The sequence below is a fragment of the Trichomycterus rosablanca genome, chromosome 16 (genome assembly GCF_030014385.1).
Source record: "Trichomycterus rosablanca isolate fTriRos1 chromosome 16, fTriRos1.hap1, whole genome shotgun sequence".
Lineage (NCBI taxonomy): Eukaryota > Metazoa > Chordata > Actinopteri > Siluriformes > Trichomycteridae > Trichomycterus > Trichomycterus rosablanca.
The window spans coordinates 8,797,085-8,812,394 of NC_086003.1; the positions used below are offsets into that span (position 1 = coordinate 8,797,085).

Consider the following 15,310-nt stretch of genomic DNA (forward strand, 5'->3'; position numbering starts at 1 on the left):
CCTTTGCAGTGACCAAATCTCATTTTAATTAAATAACATTAGATATTGGTCAGCTTTCTGCAACATCATCCACAGCATCATTATATTCAGGTTAGGGAATATTTGTTTACAGCAGTGACCCATATTTTGTCTATGATTTTTACCACGACCCAGGCAACGCAATGAACGCATCAAAACTGGCTGGTCAGCTCAGTAGGTTAGAGCGTGGTGCTAATAACTCCAAGGTCGTGGGTTCGATCCTTGTACGGACCACATCCCCTTTAACAATAAGAGGTATCATGGCTGGAAGGATGCCAAGTAACCATGCGCTGCATTTCAGAGCTTTCTAACCTGTGTTACTTAATCGCTGAAATTAAAAATACCTCTTAGTTCTTTTAGGGCAGTGGTTAAGGTACTGGACTAGTAAACCAAACATGGGCGGCTCGTTCCTTAGGGCAATCGGGCGACGCACCACCAAAGGGCGAAAGGGAAGAAATTTTTCTATCACATTCAACCAGTGTTAAACTAGCTGTGACTGTTCTGGAGTCTGTCTTGCCTCTGAATATCGTAGTCCAATCAGCGTCGAGTTGTGTTCCGTACAGTACCGCCCCTTTTGGGCGATTTCAGTCTGATTGAAAATCGCCCCGGATTGCTCTCATAGACTCCCATATTAAGGCACTTTTTTTTTTCGAACTGTAGGTGCTGCAATACAATCTGTATGGGTTCCGGGAGGGCTCGCACTTACGTGCTTGTGTCACACGTAACCTGGTGTAGCGATCTCGTCACCATGACTACCATTACCTCAGTTCAAAGCAACTCCATCGTGTCATTAAGGGAAATGCCATTCAGTCATCGTAGTAATCAGGATACATTAGCAACTTAAGAATTAGGGCCACCCAGACCAAATTTAAACATCAAGCAAGTATCTACAAAGGGGGGGAAATCATATACAGTGTATCACAAAAGTGAGTACACCCCTCACATTTCTGCAGATATTTAAGTATATCTTTTCATGGGACAACACTGACAAAATGACACTTTGACACAATGAAAAGTAGTCTGTGTGCAGCTTATATAACAGTGTAAATTTATTCTTCCCTCAAAATAACTCAATATACAGCCATCAATGTCTAAACCAACAAAAGTGAGTAGACCCCTTAGTGAAAGTTCCTGAAGTGTCAATATTTTGTGTGGCCACCATTATTTCCCAGAACTGCCTTAACTCTCCTGGGCATGGAGTTTACCAGAGCTTCACAGGTTGCCACTGGAATGCTTTTCCACTCCTCCATGACGACATCACGGAGCTGGCGGATATTCGAGACTTTGCGCTCCTCCACCTTCCGCTTGAGGATGCCCCAAAGATGTTCTATTGGGTTAAGGTCTGGAGACATGCTTGGCCAGTCCATCACCTTTACCCTCAGCCTCTTCAATAAAGCAGTGGTCGTCTTAGAGGTGTGTTTGGGGTCATTATCATGCTGGAACACTGCCCTGCGACCCAGTTTCCGGAGGGAGGGGATCATGCTCTGCTTCAGTATTTCACAGTACATATTGGTGTTCATGTGTCCCTCAATGAAATGTAACTCCCCAACACCTGCTGCACTCATGCAGCCCCAGACCATGGCATTCCCACCACCATGCTTGACTGTAGGCATGACACACTTCTTTGTACTCCTCACCTGATTGCCACCACACATGCTTGAGACCATCTGAACCAAACAAATTAATCTTGGTCTCATCAGACCATAGGACATGGTTCCAGTAATCCATGTCCTTTGTTGACATGTCTTCAGCAAACTGTTTGCGGGCTTTCTTGTGTAGAGACTTCAGAAGAGGCTTCCTTCTGGGGTGACAGCCATGCAGACCAATTTGATGTAGTGTGCGGCATATGGTCTGAGCACTGACAGGCTGACCCCGCACCTTTTCAATCTCTGCAGCAATGCTGACAGCACTCCTGCGCCTATCTTTCAAAGACAGCAGTTGGATGTGACGCTGAGCACGTGCACTCAGCTTCTTTGGACGACCAATGCGACGAAGTGGCCAAGATCATCCAGCGTTTTAAAAGAGCAGGGTCCACTCAGAACAGACCGTTCTGAGTGGACCCTGCTCTTTTAAAACGCTGGATGATCTTGGCCTCTGTGCTGCAGCTCAGTTTCAGGGTGTTGGCAATCTTCTTGTAGCCTTGGCCATCTTCATGTAGCGCAACAATTCGTCTTTTAAGATCCTCAGAGAGTTCTTTGCCATGAGGTGCCATGTTGGAACTTTCAGTGACCAGTATGAGAGAGTGTGAGAGCTGTACTACTAAATTGAACACACCTGCTCCCTATGCACACCTGAGACCTAGTAACACTAACGAGTCACATGACATTTTGGAAGGAAAATGACAAGCAGTGCTCAATTTGGACATTTAGGGGTGTAGTCTCTTAGGGGTGTACTCACTTTTGTTGCCGGTGGTTTAGACATTAATGGCTGTATATTGCGTTATTTTGAGGGAAGAATAAATTTACACTGTTATATAAGCTGCACACAGACTACTTTTCATTGTGTCAAAGTGTCATTTTGTCAGTGTTGTCCCATGAAAAGATATACTTAAATATCTGCAGAAATGTGAGGGGTGTACTCACTTTCGTGATACACTGTAAGTTACAAGTAAATTACAAGTAAGTAATGTAATTTTTAAATAGTGAATTGTGATTGCACTTATTGTATCTCCCCAATTGTTTAATTGTACTTCTTTATTCATTGCACATCAGCCCCGATGCCAATCTTTATTCTGGATCTGCTGCACCTAAAATAAAATGCTGACGAAGACTAAATTGTTAGTGTGAAGGCTTTACTTAATTTTATGATTAATGGTAAAGCTGGTCTCTCTCCATGTTCAAAGTTAATTGTGAGAGCAAACTGACAGATGACTTAAGATGTTAATTATTTAAGCTATAATTTACCCATTGAACGGGTCACCTTGGCCATCATCGCAACAATTGCCCCCCCTGAGAGATTTGACAGGAGCCGCCACTGAATCCAAAGATCACTGGTTCAAGCCCCACCACTGCTAGGTTGCCACTGTTGGGCCCTTGAGCTAGGACCTCAAGTCTCAGTTGCTTAGAAAATATATGCTGCTTTGGATAAAAGCGTCTTCTAAATGCCATATATGTTAATGTAAATCAAAACAGAACACAAAGCAAAATATACTTATGATACTTATTGATGAAAATGATGGGAATCTGGTCCCACTGTGGTTTACAAGATGCAATGTAAAACCTCCAGATGAAGTTTATTTTATCTTTATGTACCTGTTAAAAGTTGTTTATTTAATTATTAATATTTTTCTCTGCAATCCATTTCTTTGGCCTTGGGTGTGTCGAAAAACCCTGGTTAAAGGAATGCTATACCCTCTCCCATCTCCATGTTTAGAGACATTAATGGTCTTACTATTAATTTGTGACCCATCTATAAAGCAAATACAATTTCCCACAAAAGTTGGGACAGTTTTTTAAATGCAATAGAAATTAGAAGTTGTGATTTGTTATTTATCTTGACCTTTTATTTAGCTGACAAAAAAAAAAAAAAAAAAGATGGGACAGATGCATGTGTACTACTGTTCTATACCTTTTCTATTAATTACACCTTCTAATGGTTTACTAACTGGATACTAACTGTTGCAGTTTTGCAGGAGGATTTTTTTGCCCATTCTTGTTAGATACAAGAACTTTAGCTGCTCAACAGTCTTTGACAGTAATTGCTCGTTTGCCTGATGCTGGGCTCAGTCTGGTCTGGTCTTCGACCAGTACAGTTGTATCGCTTTACTTAGTCACTACCATTTTCAGGCATCACTACAGAACTGCCCTGGATGAGCAAGATGCCCCTTTTTTAAACGGGTCCCCCAGTTTGGACCCACACTGTGCATTGGCTTTGTCAGCTGGTGGGTTGGCATAACGCTCAAGCATTGCCGCCCCTGACTTGTTTTGGATTTTCCGTTTTCCGAAAATGTTCTTGTCGTTGGCGCTCTGAGTAGCTTGCCATATTGTGACAACCAGTTTTCATTTCTGCGCTATCCCTTTTCTAAACACTTTCTCCATTGTGGGCTGCAAATGTTTTTGTGTTTTTCATTTGTTACTTTGCTTCTGTTGTTTTGGTCGCCTCCTTTATTTTTCTGTTACACTTTGTGTGGCTTTTTAGCCATAGTATTATGGTTCTACCTTAGTTAAGCATCCTGCCAGTTGGGTTCGTTTTCAGTTCTTGCAGGTGCAAGGGAAAAGGCGATGCATAATCTGCGCCATTAAAAAACCCTTTTTTAAAAACACTTTTCCCATCACTTAGCATGATTTCTCTTTATATATCACTTATGATAACTGTGAAAATAATAGCCAATATAATAAAATAATGTTTATGAAAATAATGATGCTATAGGGACCCAATACAAATATTCACAAGGTCACAGTTTTTTGGTGCATCTCTGCCTTTACAGACTTCTAAATTGGACCTATCTAGTAAAGCACAACCACCACCCAAAAAAGGTAAACAAACTTTCAAGTGCCCAATAATACAAAAAATAAATAATGCATTATTACTGCATTTACTACTATTACTGCATTTACTACTGTTGTAGTCATTCTAACAGCTTGATGAGCTGGAAAGCAACACTCTCAAACCATTAGCATAAAACACCAGAAGACATGACCAACGGAAGAGAAAATCTTCTTCCCACAGTACTTAAGTGAATGTGTAACTTCTAGCAGGTGATCTAGGTAATTAAACATTAACCCCTATGTTCTGTTGTCATTGACTTTACTGCCTTGTTCTTTGGGGTTCCCGAGACCCCAATCAAAGCTGTAAATAAAATGACATTTCAGGTGGTGTTATTTTATTTTAGAAAATAACGTGTGTGTGTGAGTGTGTGTGTGTGTGTGTGTGTGTGTGTGTGTGTGTGTGTGTGTGTGTGTGTGTGTGTGTGTGTGTGTGTGAGTGTGTGAGTCTCAGCTACCCTTAACACCAGACAGATCATATCAAAATCTATTAATCTCGTATTCTAGCTGGCATCGCTAAGACCACAAATAAAAGTGTATAAATTAGGGGATGTTTGAAACACAATAACAATCTGAGAAAAAAAAATAGCAGTTTATTTGGAGTGTCCATAAAATTTGGAAAAGTCGTGATGTTTTAGGACAGAATTTAAGGGTTAAAATGAAGCATAAAAACTCAAACTAAGACAACTGTTGATTGTAAATGACATGGAAATTTGGATATTATTTTTAGACGGACATCCTATTTATAAAAATGGTCCAAGGTGCCCAGGTGCCACAACGGGATATTCCGCTAGCACACCAGCACCGAGATTCTGAACACCATGAATCTTGGCTCTGCTACCGGTTGGCTGGGCGCCATCTAGCGGACACAATTGGCAGTGCCTGCAGCAGACAAAAATTGGCCACTGTGTTTGCTGGGTGGGGAAATGACCGGACTAAGTGGGTGGGGTCTTCAAACGCTGTGCAAGGACTCTGATTAGCAGACCATGTGCGAATCCATCAAAGCATGGGTGTAAAAGAAGGGGTCCGCAGGGATTGTGCATGCATCAGAGGGGGCGTGAGCAGCAGTATACCCTCCTCGATCACAACTGAGGATCCACAGCTGCGAAAGAGAAATTGACTACAATAAAAAATAAATAAATAAATAGTAAAAAAAATTGTCTGAACGAAACATAATATTTACTAACATATATATTATTTTTTAATAATATTATATTATTATTATTATTTAATAACAATATTTTCTAACATTTTTTACATTTTCTTGTCTTCTATTTGTTCTAACTATTTATTTCTTTTTTTAATCTCCTTTTTTTTATATTTAGTTTTACCCTTTTTCTCCCTTTTAGCGTGTCCAATTGCCCTATTGCGTCACGCTTCCTCTCCACCAATGCTGATCCCCGCTCTGATTGAGGAGAACGAAGCTAGCCCATACCCCCTCCGACACGTGGGCAGCAGTGTATGCCTTTTTTCACCTACACTTTGACGAGTGCAATGCGGATCAGCACTGTGTACAGAGAGACACCCCCTGACAGCACTCTTTTCCCGTCTCTGTTCAGGCGTCATCAATCAGCCAGCATTAGTTATGAGAGAGTCCCTGTCTGGCTTAATATCCCACCCCTATCTGAACGACAGGCCTATCGTTGTTCATGTGGCCAGAGCTGAGACTTGATACAATGTATTCGAGATCCTAGCTCTGGTTCCAGTGTGTGTTTTTACCGCTGCGCCACCTGAGCAGCATCTTCTTCTTCTTTTTACTTAATTATTTGGTCTTAGTTACATGTACCCATCCTAATTTTTCCTAATGTTATCTCTCTTGCCTCTTTTTCTTGCTGTTATTTCTCTTTTTTCTACATTTTAAAACAAGTCTTATCTTTTATTTTTATTTACCTATTTACCTATTGTTTGCTTCATATTTTTGATACACTCCTCTCTCTGATACTCCAATTGGACTTCAACTCCTCTCTGTCTCTTTGTAGGGAGTGCTGGAGAGTTTTTTGGGCACAGCGCTAGCAGGAGCAGTATTTTGTTTGTTCGCTGGTCAGCCTCTCACTATCCTCAGCAGCACAGGGCCGGTCCTTGTGTTTGAGCGCTTGCTCTTCAACTTCAGCAAGTAAGTGGTACCAATGTTTACATACAGCACCCGCGGCATTTACACAAATCTGCAATGGAGATCCGGTTAGCATTTATACACACAAGTTGTTTTGGTGACTTTCTTTTCTTACCCTCTTTGAAAAGCACTAGAAATATTGTTTCACAAACTAAGCTAGGAATGTCCACAAAGTTGAATCGGTTCATCTGGACACAAGTTTGTTGACTCCTCGTTTAAACCAGCGTTCCTCCATGTCAAGGATCTGCACATCTTCATCTTCAAGGATCTGCACATCTGGAAAAAGCTGGAAAAATGCCCAATTACTGCTCCAGTGGATCGAAGGGAGGAGAAGGACAACCACTGTCTAAGCACAAACCAGTGGTGATTCCGTATGTGGCGGGAATAGTGGAACAATTGAGACGGATATTCTCCAAACACCGCGTTTCAGTTGCTTTCAAACCCCAAAACAGCCGATCAGGTGGCGCAGCGGTAAAAACACACACCGCAACCAGAGCTGGGATCTCTAATACATTGTATCAAATCTCAGCTCTGCCTTGCTGGCTGAGTGGCCACATGAACAACAATTGGCCTGTTGTTCAGATGGGCGGGACTAAGCCGGATATGGGTCTCTCTCTGTCAGACTGATGCAATTACGACCTCTGCTGGCTGATTAGAGGCGCCTACCCCGAGATGGGCAAAGAGTGCTCTTAGGGTGTGTCTCTCCGTACACAATGCTAGGTGGCACAACACTTGTTAATGTGTGGGTGATAAGATGCATACGGCTTGCTGCCCACGTGTCGGAGAGCGTGGGTTAGCTTCGATCTCCTCGGTCAGAGCAGGGATCGGCATAGGCAGAGAGGAAGCATGAAGCAATGGGGCAATTGGACGCGCTAAAGGGAAAAAGGGAGAAAAAGGGGAGAAAATGCATACCCCCCCCTTCAAAACACGCTATGCCAGAAATTAGTTTACCCTAAGGACCAGGTCCCTCAACACAAACAGAGTAATGTTAGGTGCCGGGAGGATTGCCGGGAACTCTACATCAGGGAAACTAAACAGCCACTGGCGAAACAGATGGCCCAGCATAGAAGATCGGCCTTCTTGCCAGGACTCCGCGGTTTACACTCACCTGCAAGTCAGCAGCCACTCATTTAATGATGAAGATGTGCAGATCCTTGACAAGGAGGAACTCTGGTTGGAACAAGGAGTCAAAGAGGCCATCTAAGTGAAGAGGGAATGACCATCCCTGAACCAAGGGGTGCAGACTGAAAGTACAAAGTACCTCTCTCACCATCTTACAACGCCGTAATAGGAGCTATACCCCAATCATATGTAAAAGGCGGAGCGAATGTTAGCAGCACAAAGTGGGTGGAGTTGGTATCATAAAAAAGTTAACTTTATGCAAATTAGGAGCGAAGCTATGTGACATTTACTAATAGACACTGAGCATTAAGCAGGTACGTGCATTATCTCCATCACTTGTGAATCAAAGAACAAACACAGTTCTCTTGTCATGTTGACTTCACAGACTGTGATGCACTATGCAGGGATGAAATTTATAGACAAGCGATTTCCCTTAAGGAGTTTTACTTTTCGCTGACACATCTAATTTGTGGTGAAAACTGGGTGGGAAAATATCTGATTTCTCATCAGATTATTTGTTCTATACATGCTGTACTGCCATGGCATTTTTTTTCTTGGCAACTGTTGAACTATGGCAACCAAACAACCCCAGGCGATGATGACTCTTTCAGTGTAAACATAGGGCGTGGAGTGGAAAATTGCTGCCGGTCTGAGTGTAGCTTATGCCAAGTTCACACTACATGACTTTCCAAGTCGTCAGGTTTCTGTACAGTTCACACTACACAACTGGATCTCTTGTAATCGGGAGTCTTTCAAGTCGGTGTGGCTTTCACACTACACGACTGATCGGCGATAGGGGGTCACACACTACACGATCTATCACCAACTGGAATCGCAGGCGAGCTTCTCTGGTCTACAGTACTACGTTCTACGTTCTGTCACGAAAACAAAGACGAGAAGTGAAGAAAGGTTTAATGATACCACATCCAAAAATGCACGTCAACAAGTAGCGAGCGATCAAAGTTTGTGCTCCGATGTGCAGCATAAAGTCAAGGAGAAAAAATAAATGAATCTGAGTGGATTTGGCTACGCGAACAGCATGGATTGTTCTATAGTGAGTTGGAGGTTAATAAATATTTTTGCAATGCAACGTTGGTGTTATGTTTTGTAGAGAACGATCAGGTCAGAAATATTGTACAACTTGTGTGTGTGCTGATGTATTCTGATATAAACTATATTATGCCCCTGTCCCACCTTTTTACAACTTCTCCCCTGTGTTTCCCCTCACACCGTATCTTGCGTTTTCACTGGCTGTTCGACATAGCACTCATTGCTGGTCGGGCAACTCAGATCCAGATATTCAACGAGCTAGGAGGGTTGTTGAGTAGTTCACACATAGCGATTGAGAGCCAAGTTTCCATCACCGAGCTAACGCCGAGTTGCTCCTGAGCCGGCAAATCTAGCGCCGACCAATCGGTGAATGAAAATCAGGGCAAAAATCGTGTAGTGTGAACTAAGCATTACCTAGTTGATCTTAACATCCAAATCAATTGCTCCTATTATTGAAAAGCCGCCTAAAGGGATGGTATTCGAGCAGTTTGCCACAATAAGCCGCAAAAGCCCATTTTAGTCCCCAGACAATCTTATGTCTTATTAACTTGAGAAATGAAATAATTACTTGAGAAAAAAACAGAAATAAAACTTAAAAACACTTGAGAAATAGATAAAGCAAAATCCCGACTAATAAGCCGTCCAAAACGGAACTCGAGAACACAACAGGCAATCAGAGTTCAGGAGCAGTACCACTGGACTCTAGAGGCTGTGGCCATGAAGTGAACACTGGGGGGACCGAATCTAGGATAGAGGGGTTCTACGCCAGTGTCATTCTGAAACATTCCTGTCATTTAAACAACTGATGGGAACACTGACAGATCATAACATTATGCAAAGCTAGTGAGTAAAATATGTTTATTTATCATTTTTATATCAGTTTATTGAGGGACATTTTGAGCATATCTGAATACTGGGGTGGAATGTGTTCCCTCAGTGTACATTGTGATAATGTCTTTGTCCTTGTGATAATATCCTAGAGCCAGAAAAAAGGGGAACTTACTGTATGAAACCGATAGTGACTGGAGAAACCCAAGAAGCTGCCACAACACAATAAGAAACTTGAGACAAAAGACGACGTAACAGCTGAAGAAAACAAAAGCCAGTACAGATTATTAACCGAGCAGTGCAGTGAAGGTTTTAAAGTGAAGTTCAGATAGCATTACACCGTGTATCAACCTGTGCTACTCAACCCCATGCCAGCCGTGTTTGATGGTAAAGGCAGAAACATGAAATCAATAAATCCCAGACAGGTCATAGTGAATATGTTTATTATTCTGGTAAACTCCAAAAATTACCTTTAACTAAGAATGCTGGATATTTACTTATCTAAACCTCATGATGTAAGCTAAACAACCGGCAACTTACATGAATCCACAAATGATGTACGTATATTTCTCATATGAAAACCTTAATATCAAATCTAATTTATTTGCATATCATGTTTTACAGTCATCATTGCATTAAAGCAACTTTACAGATTTAGAACCAAAAACCCCTAAGGCCAAGTTCACACTACATGACTTTCGGAGTTGCTGGGTTGCTGTACAGTTCACTCTACACAACCGGATCTCTTGCACTCGGGAGTCTTTTAAGTCCTTGTGGTTTTCACACTACACTGATCGGCGATAGGGGGTCACACACTATACGATCTATCACCACGATGAGTGGTCTGGTCTCCCAAACTACGTTTTGTCACGAGGTCCTTCTGATGGAAACCTGTTTGCCTGCCCGAGGTTAAGGAATAAAGTCGAGACTGCCGTGCCAACAATGCTGCTCCTGCCGGATGTGACGGGCCCTAGCGTGTTTGCACCAAGAATGTCAAGAACTCACTACAGACTTTATTACAGACTGGACTGAATAATAACTCTTATTATTTATTTATTTATTTATTGCTAAATCTTATTCATTTAAAGTATCTTCCAGACCACCCAAGAAGGATGGGCCCTGCTGAGTCTGGTTCCTCTCAAGGTTTCTTCCTGTAATTTTAAGGGAGTTTTTCTTTGCCACTGTCGCCCTCGGCTTGCTCAATAGGGTTTTTTGTCTGTTGGTCCTGGATTTTGTAAAGTTGCTTTGAGACAATGTCTATTGTAAAAAGCGCTATATAAATAAATTTGACTTGACGAAAACAAACACTGGAAGTGACAAGGGGTTTAATGACACACTGTCCAAAAATGCACGTCAACAATAAGCGAGCAATCAAAGCTGTTTGTGCACTGATGTGCAGCGTAAAAGTAAAGATAAAAAATAAATGAATCCGAGTGGATTTGGCAACACGACCAGCAGGGATTCTCTGTTCTGTAGTGAGTTGGAGGTTAATATATATTTTTTACAATGCAGCGTTGGTATTATGGTTTGGCGTGGACGATGAGGTTACAATACTGTAAAGCTTAAGTGTATGCTGATGTTTTCTGATAGAAACTGTATTACAACCCTGTCCCACGTTTTTACATCTCCTCTCCTGTTTCCAAACCCTGTATCTTGCATTCTCATTGGCTGTAGTTCGACACCACACTCGCTGCCAGTTGGCCGACTGATTCAGATATTTAACATGCTAGATATTTTACTTATGTCTGCGAGTCTCTCGTATTGAGTTGTTGAACAGTTCACACATAGCGATCGAGCGTCGAGTTTCGATCGCCGAGTGAACGCAGAGTTTCTCCCCAGCTGCCACATCTAGCGGTAACCAGTCGGAGAGTGAAAATCAGGGCAAAAATCATGTAGTGTGAACTAGGCATTGACAGCAAGTCGAGATCAACAATGCTTTTGGGCCCTAGCCATGCTTTTGGGGGCCCTAGCCATGCTTTTGGGCCTCTTATGAAAATGGATGAGGCGTTGTGGCACTGCTCTGACTTCGACTTCTGGCTATTAGGGGTCCTAGGAAAGAGGGGGGCATATTTTTAGAGGGCCCTGGTTATGAGAGCCCCTACCAGGGGGCCCTAGAGAAGAGCAGGGCATTCCATTAGAGGGCCCTTGATCACGAGGGCCCCTGCTATGGGGCCCTTGACTTCCATAGAAGTCGTTTACCATGGCTCCTTGACTTTCTAGGGACCTTTGCCCAGGGGCCCAGACTATCCTTAATCCGTCCTTGCTTGGGTGGCAATACTTTGGATGAATTAGTATTAGAATACATAAACATACGTATATTTGATACGTTAAATACAATTTACAACCACAACAGTTATAACAGGCGTTCAGGTGGTGCAGTGGTAAATTCCGCTAGCCCACTAACTCTGGCATCCAGGGTTCACATCCCATTAAACTACCATCCAAAAACTGGCTAGTTAGTGATTTTTAATGATTTTCAGTTTTGTTTTAATTTATCTGCATGTATTTGCCAACTATGTTGCATTAAAAATTCAGTTTTTAATATGTGTTGGACACATACAGTATTTAAGCAAAACACACATACTATTGAAACACAGTTTATAGAGATAAGAGTTCTGTTGGTGGTGTTATTAGTATAGGATCCCAGAAACAGAGGTTTAGTGATCCAGAGTTCGAATCCCGAGCAGTGCTATACAGACATGTTTGGCTATGTCTGAAGGGGTTTATTATAAAGATTAAAAAAAACAGCACTTTAGTATTGCGCAATACTGAAAATGACATGCAATTATACAAGTAAAAAAGGCAAACAAACAAAAACATGCAATAAATAAGAACATTTGTTGTTTTTTAGGGACAACGGCTTTGACTACTTGGAGTTCCGGCTATGGATCGGCTTGTGGTCAGGTTTTCTGTGCCTGGTGCTGGTGGTGACGGATGCCAGCTTTCTCGTAAAGTACTTCACACGTTTTACTGAGGAAGGCTTTGCATCTCTTATCAGCTTCATCTTTATCTATGATGCGTTCAAGAAGATGCTCAAGCTCGCTCACCACTATCCCATCGACTCCAGTTATACCTGGGACATGGTCACACAGTATGACTGCCGCTGCATGCCGCCCGATGGTATGAAACCAAATGCATCTTTAAAAATGGCCTGTGTGTGTCTTTTGTGCTAGGGCTTTGTTTTAAACACGTTATTAATAATATTTATATTATTAAAATACTGCCCAAAAGAGTGAAGGCTGTTAAGGCTGTAAAAGGGGGAGGGACTTCTTTTTAATGCCCATGGTTTTGGAATAGTCCAACAAGCTCATGGTTAGCTATCCACATGCTGTTGGCCTGTAATTTAAAAATAAATCTTTTAAAATTAATTATAAATTTTAATAATATCTTAACAAATTTATTGTGTGTAAGTTCATATCATTTAATAATAAATAATAAATAATCCAATAATAAATATCTGTGAATTATGAGGGTTCTTCTTTTTCTCTGTCCCCCCGCCCCCATTTTCTCCTCTAATCTAGTCGTTATCAATTACCCTGGTTGTGTTACACTTCACCTCTACCGATACAACCCTCCACTGCTGACTGAGGAGCTTCGCAACTGACACTCGCCCCCTCCGACACGTGAGCAGTACCGACTGCCTCTTTTCACCTGCATGAGGCGAGTTCATATGCGGATCAGCCTTGTGCACGGAGAGTCCCCAACTCTGTGCAGGTGCCATCAATCATCCAGCAGAGGTCGTAATTGCACCAGTTATAAGGAACCCTAGTCCGGCTCATCCCATCCCTGAACAACAGCCAATTGTTGTTCATATGGCCGCCCAGCCAGCCGGAAGGCAGAGCTGAGATTTGATACGATGTATTCAAAATCCCAGCTCTGGTGTGCTAGCGTATTTTACCGATGCATCATCTGAGCGGTCTTCCGCGCTTTTTTAAACTCTGTTTATTAAGAGTTTTAAAAACAAATGACATCACTTTTCTACATAGTCACCTTCTGATCCATTTTTCCCAGCGTTGTATCAACGTTTTAATGCCATCAGCAAAAATGTTTTTGGTTGAGCGTGTAGCCACTGATGCACCACTGCTTTCACATCATCACATGAAAGTCTTCTACCCTTTAAAGCTTCTTTGAGCGTCCAAAAAGGTGGAAATCAGATCTGGACTATAAGCTGTCTTTCAGTCTCTCAGACACGACCAATTAATACTTCTCACCCCCCTCACTGTGTCTAACGGAAATATAAAAGTGTGGAAAGTTTAAGAAGATCCCTCATATTTAAATATATACATATGAGAAGTGTTTATGTTTGGGTATACACCGATGAGGCATAACATTATGACCACCAACAGGTGAAGTGAATAACACTTATTATCTCTTCATTACAGCACCTGTTAGTGGGTGGGATATATTAGGCAGCAAGTGAACATTGAATCCTCAAAGCTGATGTTAGAAGCAGGAAAAATGTGCAAGCGTAAGGATTTAAGCGAGTTTGACGAGGGTCAAATTGTGATGGCTAGACGACTGGGTCAGAACATCTCCAAAACTGCAGCTCTTGTGGGGTGTTCCCGGTCTGCAGTGGTCAGTATCTATCAAAAGTGGTCCAATGAAGGAACAGTGGTAAACCGGCGACAGGGTCATGGGCGGCCAATGCTCATTGATGCACGTGGCGAGCTACAGTAGCTCAAATTGCTGAAGAAGTTAATGCTGGTTCTGACAGAAAGGTGTCAAAATACACAGTGCATCGCAGTTGCAGGGCTGTTTTGGCAGCAAAAGTGGGACCAACACAATATTAGGAAGGTGGTCATAATGTTATGCCTGATCAGTGTATGTTTTTTTAAGTGTAATAGTGTATAGTAAGTCGTAGTAAATGTTTACTGGTGGGCAGTTATGTATGTGCTGTACTTTAGTGACCGGTGCTTTTTGTTTGTATGAAACAGGAAACCATTCTGTACTGGATGAAAAAATTGAGGCTCTGTACAACTCCACTGGACAGGTAATGCTGGTAATGTTTGATATGATTATACATTTGATATTTTTATACAGTGTAGACACACTGCCATGTCAAGGCTTTTCTTTTAACTACATCATATAAACATTTTGTCTCACCGGCGATGCTTTGAAAAGGTCAGCAGGAAAAAACTGTTTGAAATGAGTGTGGCTGCAAAGCGGTGTCCACATACTTTTGTTCGCATAGTGTATATCAGAACTATGCACTGTTCCCACAAGTTATGTTAATTTGGGCATGTGATGAGGCAGCCACATGATAACATTGAAAACAGTGTTATGATAGGACTTGTAAAAGGACTCAGAAGACGAGGAAGGCCAATTCATACCAAAGGCTATAAATGGAGTTGTGGTCAGGGCTTTTTTATTTTCATTGCATTTTACAAAATGTCCCTTTAATGGTGTGCAACAGTGTATGTAATGTTTGTGTGTATAAATCCCTGTACCTCTAACCAGCAGCCCTTGAATGCCACCTGGTCATCACTAACTCGGTCAGAGTGTTTGGAGTGGGGTGGAGTCCTAAAAGGCGAATCCTGTGAATTCGTTCCTGACATTACGCTGATGTCATTCATCCTGTTCTTGGGCACATACAGCTGCTCCATGTCCTTGAAGAAGTTTAAAACCAGCGGGTTCTTTCCTACCAGGGTATGTACACACACACACACACACACATACACCAAAAAAAAACCATATCATT

At 42.0% G+C, this 15,310-nt stretch overlaps 1 protein-coding gene across 6 annotated transcripts in view; it reads left to right on the forward strand.

Moving 5' to 3' along the window:
• The window catches only part of slc4a4b (solute carrier family 4 member 4b), a 113,926-nt gene that overhangs the window by 77,877 nt on the left and 20,739 nt on the right, over positions 1-15,310 (forward strand). For 4 of the 6 annotated variants that reach the window (XM_063011493.1, XM_063011499.1, XM_063011495.1 and 1 more), the window contains exons 13-16: positions 6,482-6,615; positions 12,464-12,732; positions 14,547-14,602; positions 15,070-15,258. In XM_063011493.1, the coding sequence (XP_062867563.1) occupies positions 6,482-6,615; positions 12,464-12,732; positions 14,547-14,602; positions 15,070-15,258 (648 nt within the window). The remainder of the gene's footprint in view (positions 1-6,481; positions 6,616-12,463; positions 12,733-14,546; positions 14,603-15,069; positions 15,259-15,310) is intronic. The other 2 variants (XM_063011494.1, XM_063011498.1) reach the window with 1 other exon arrangement.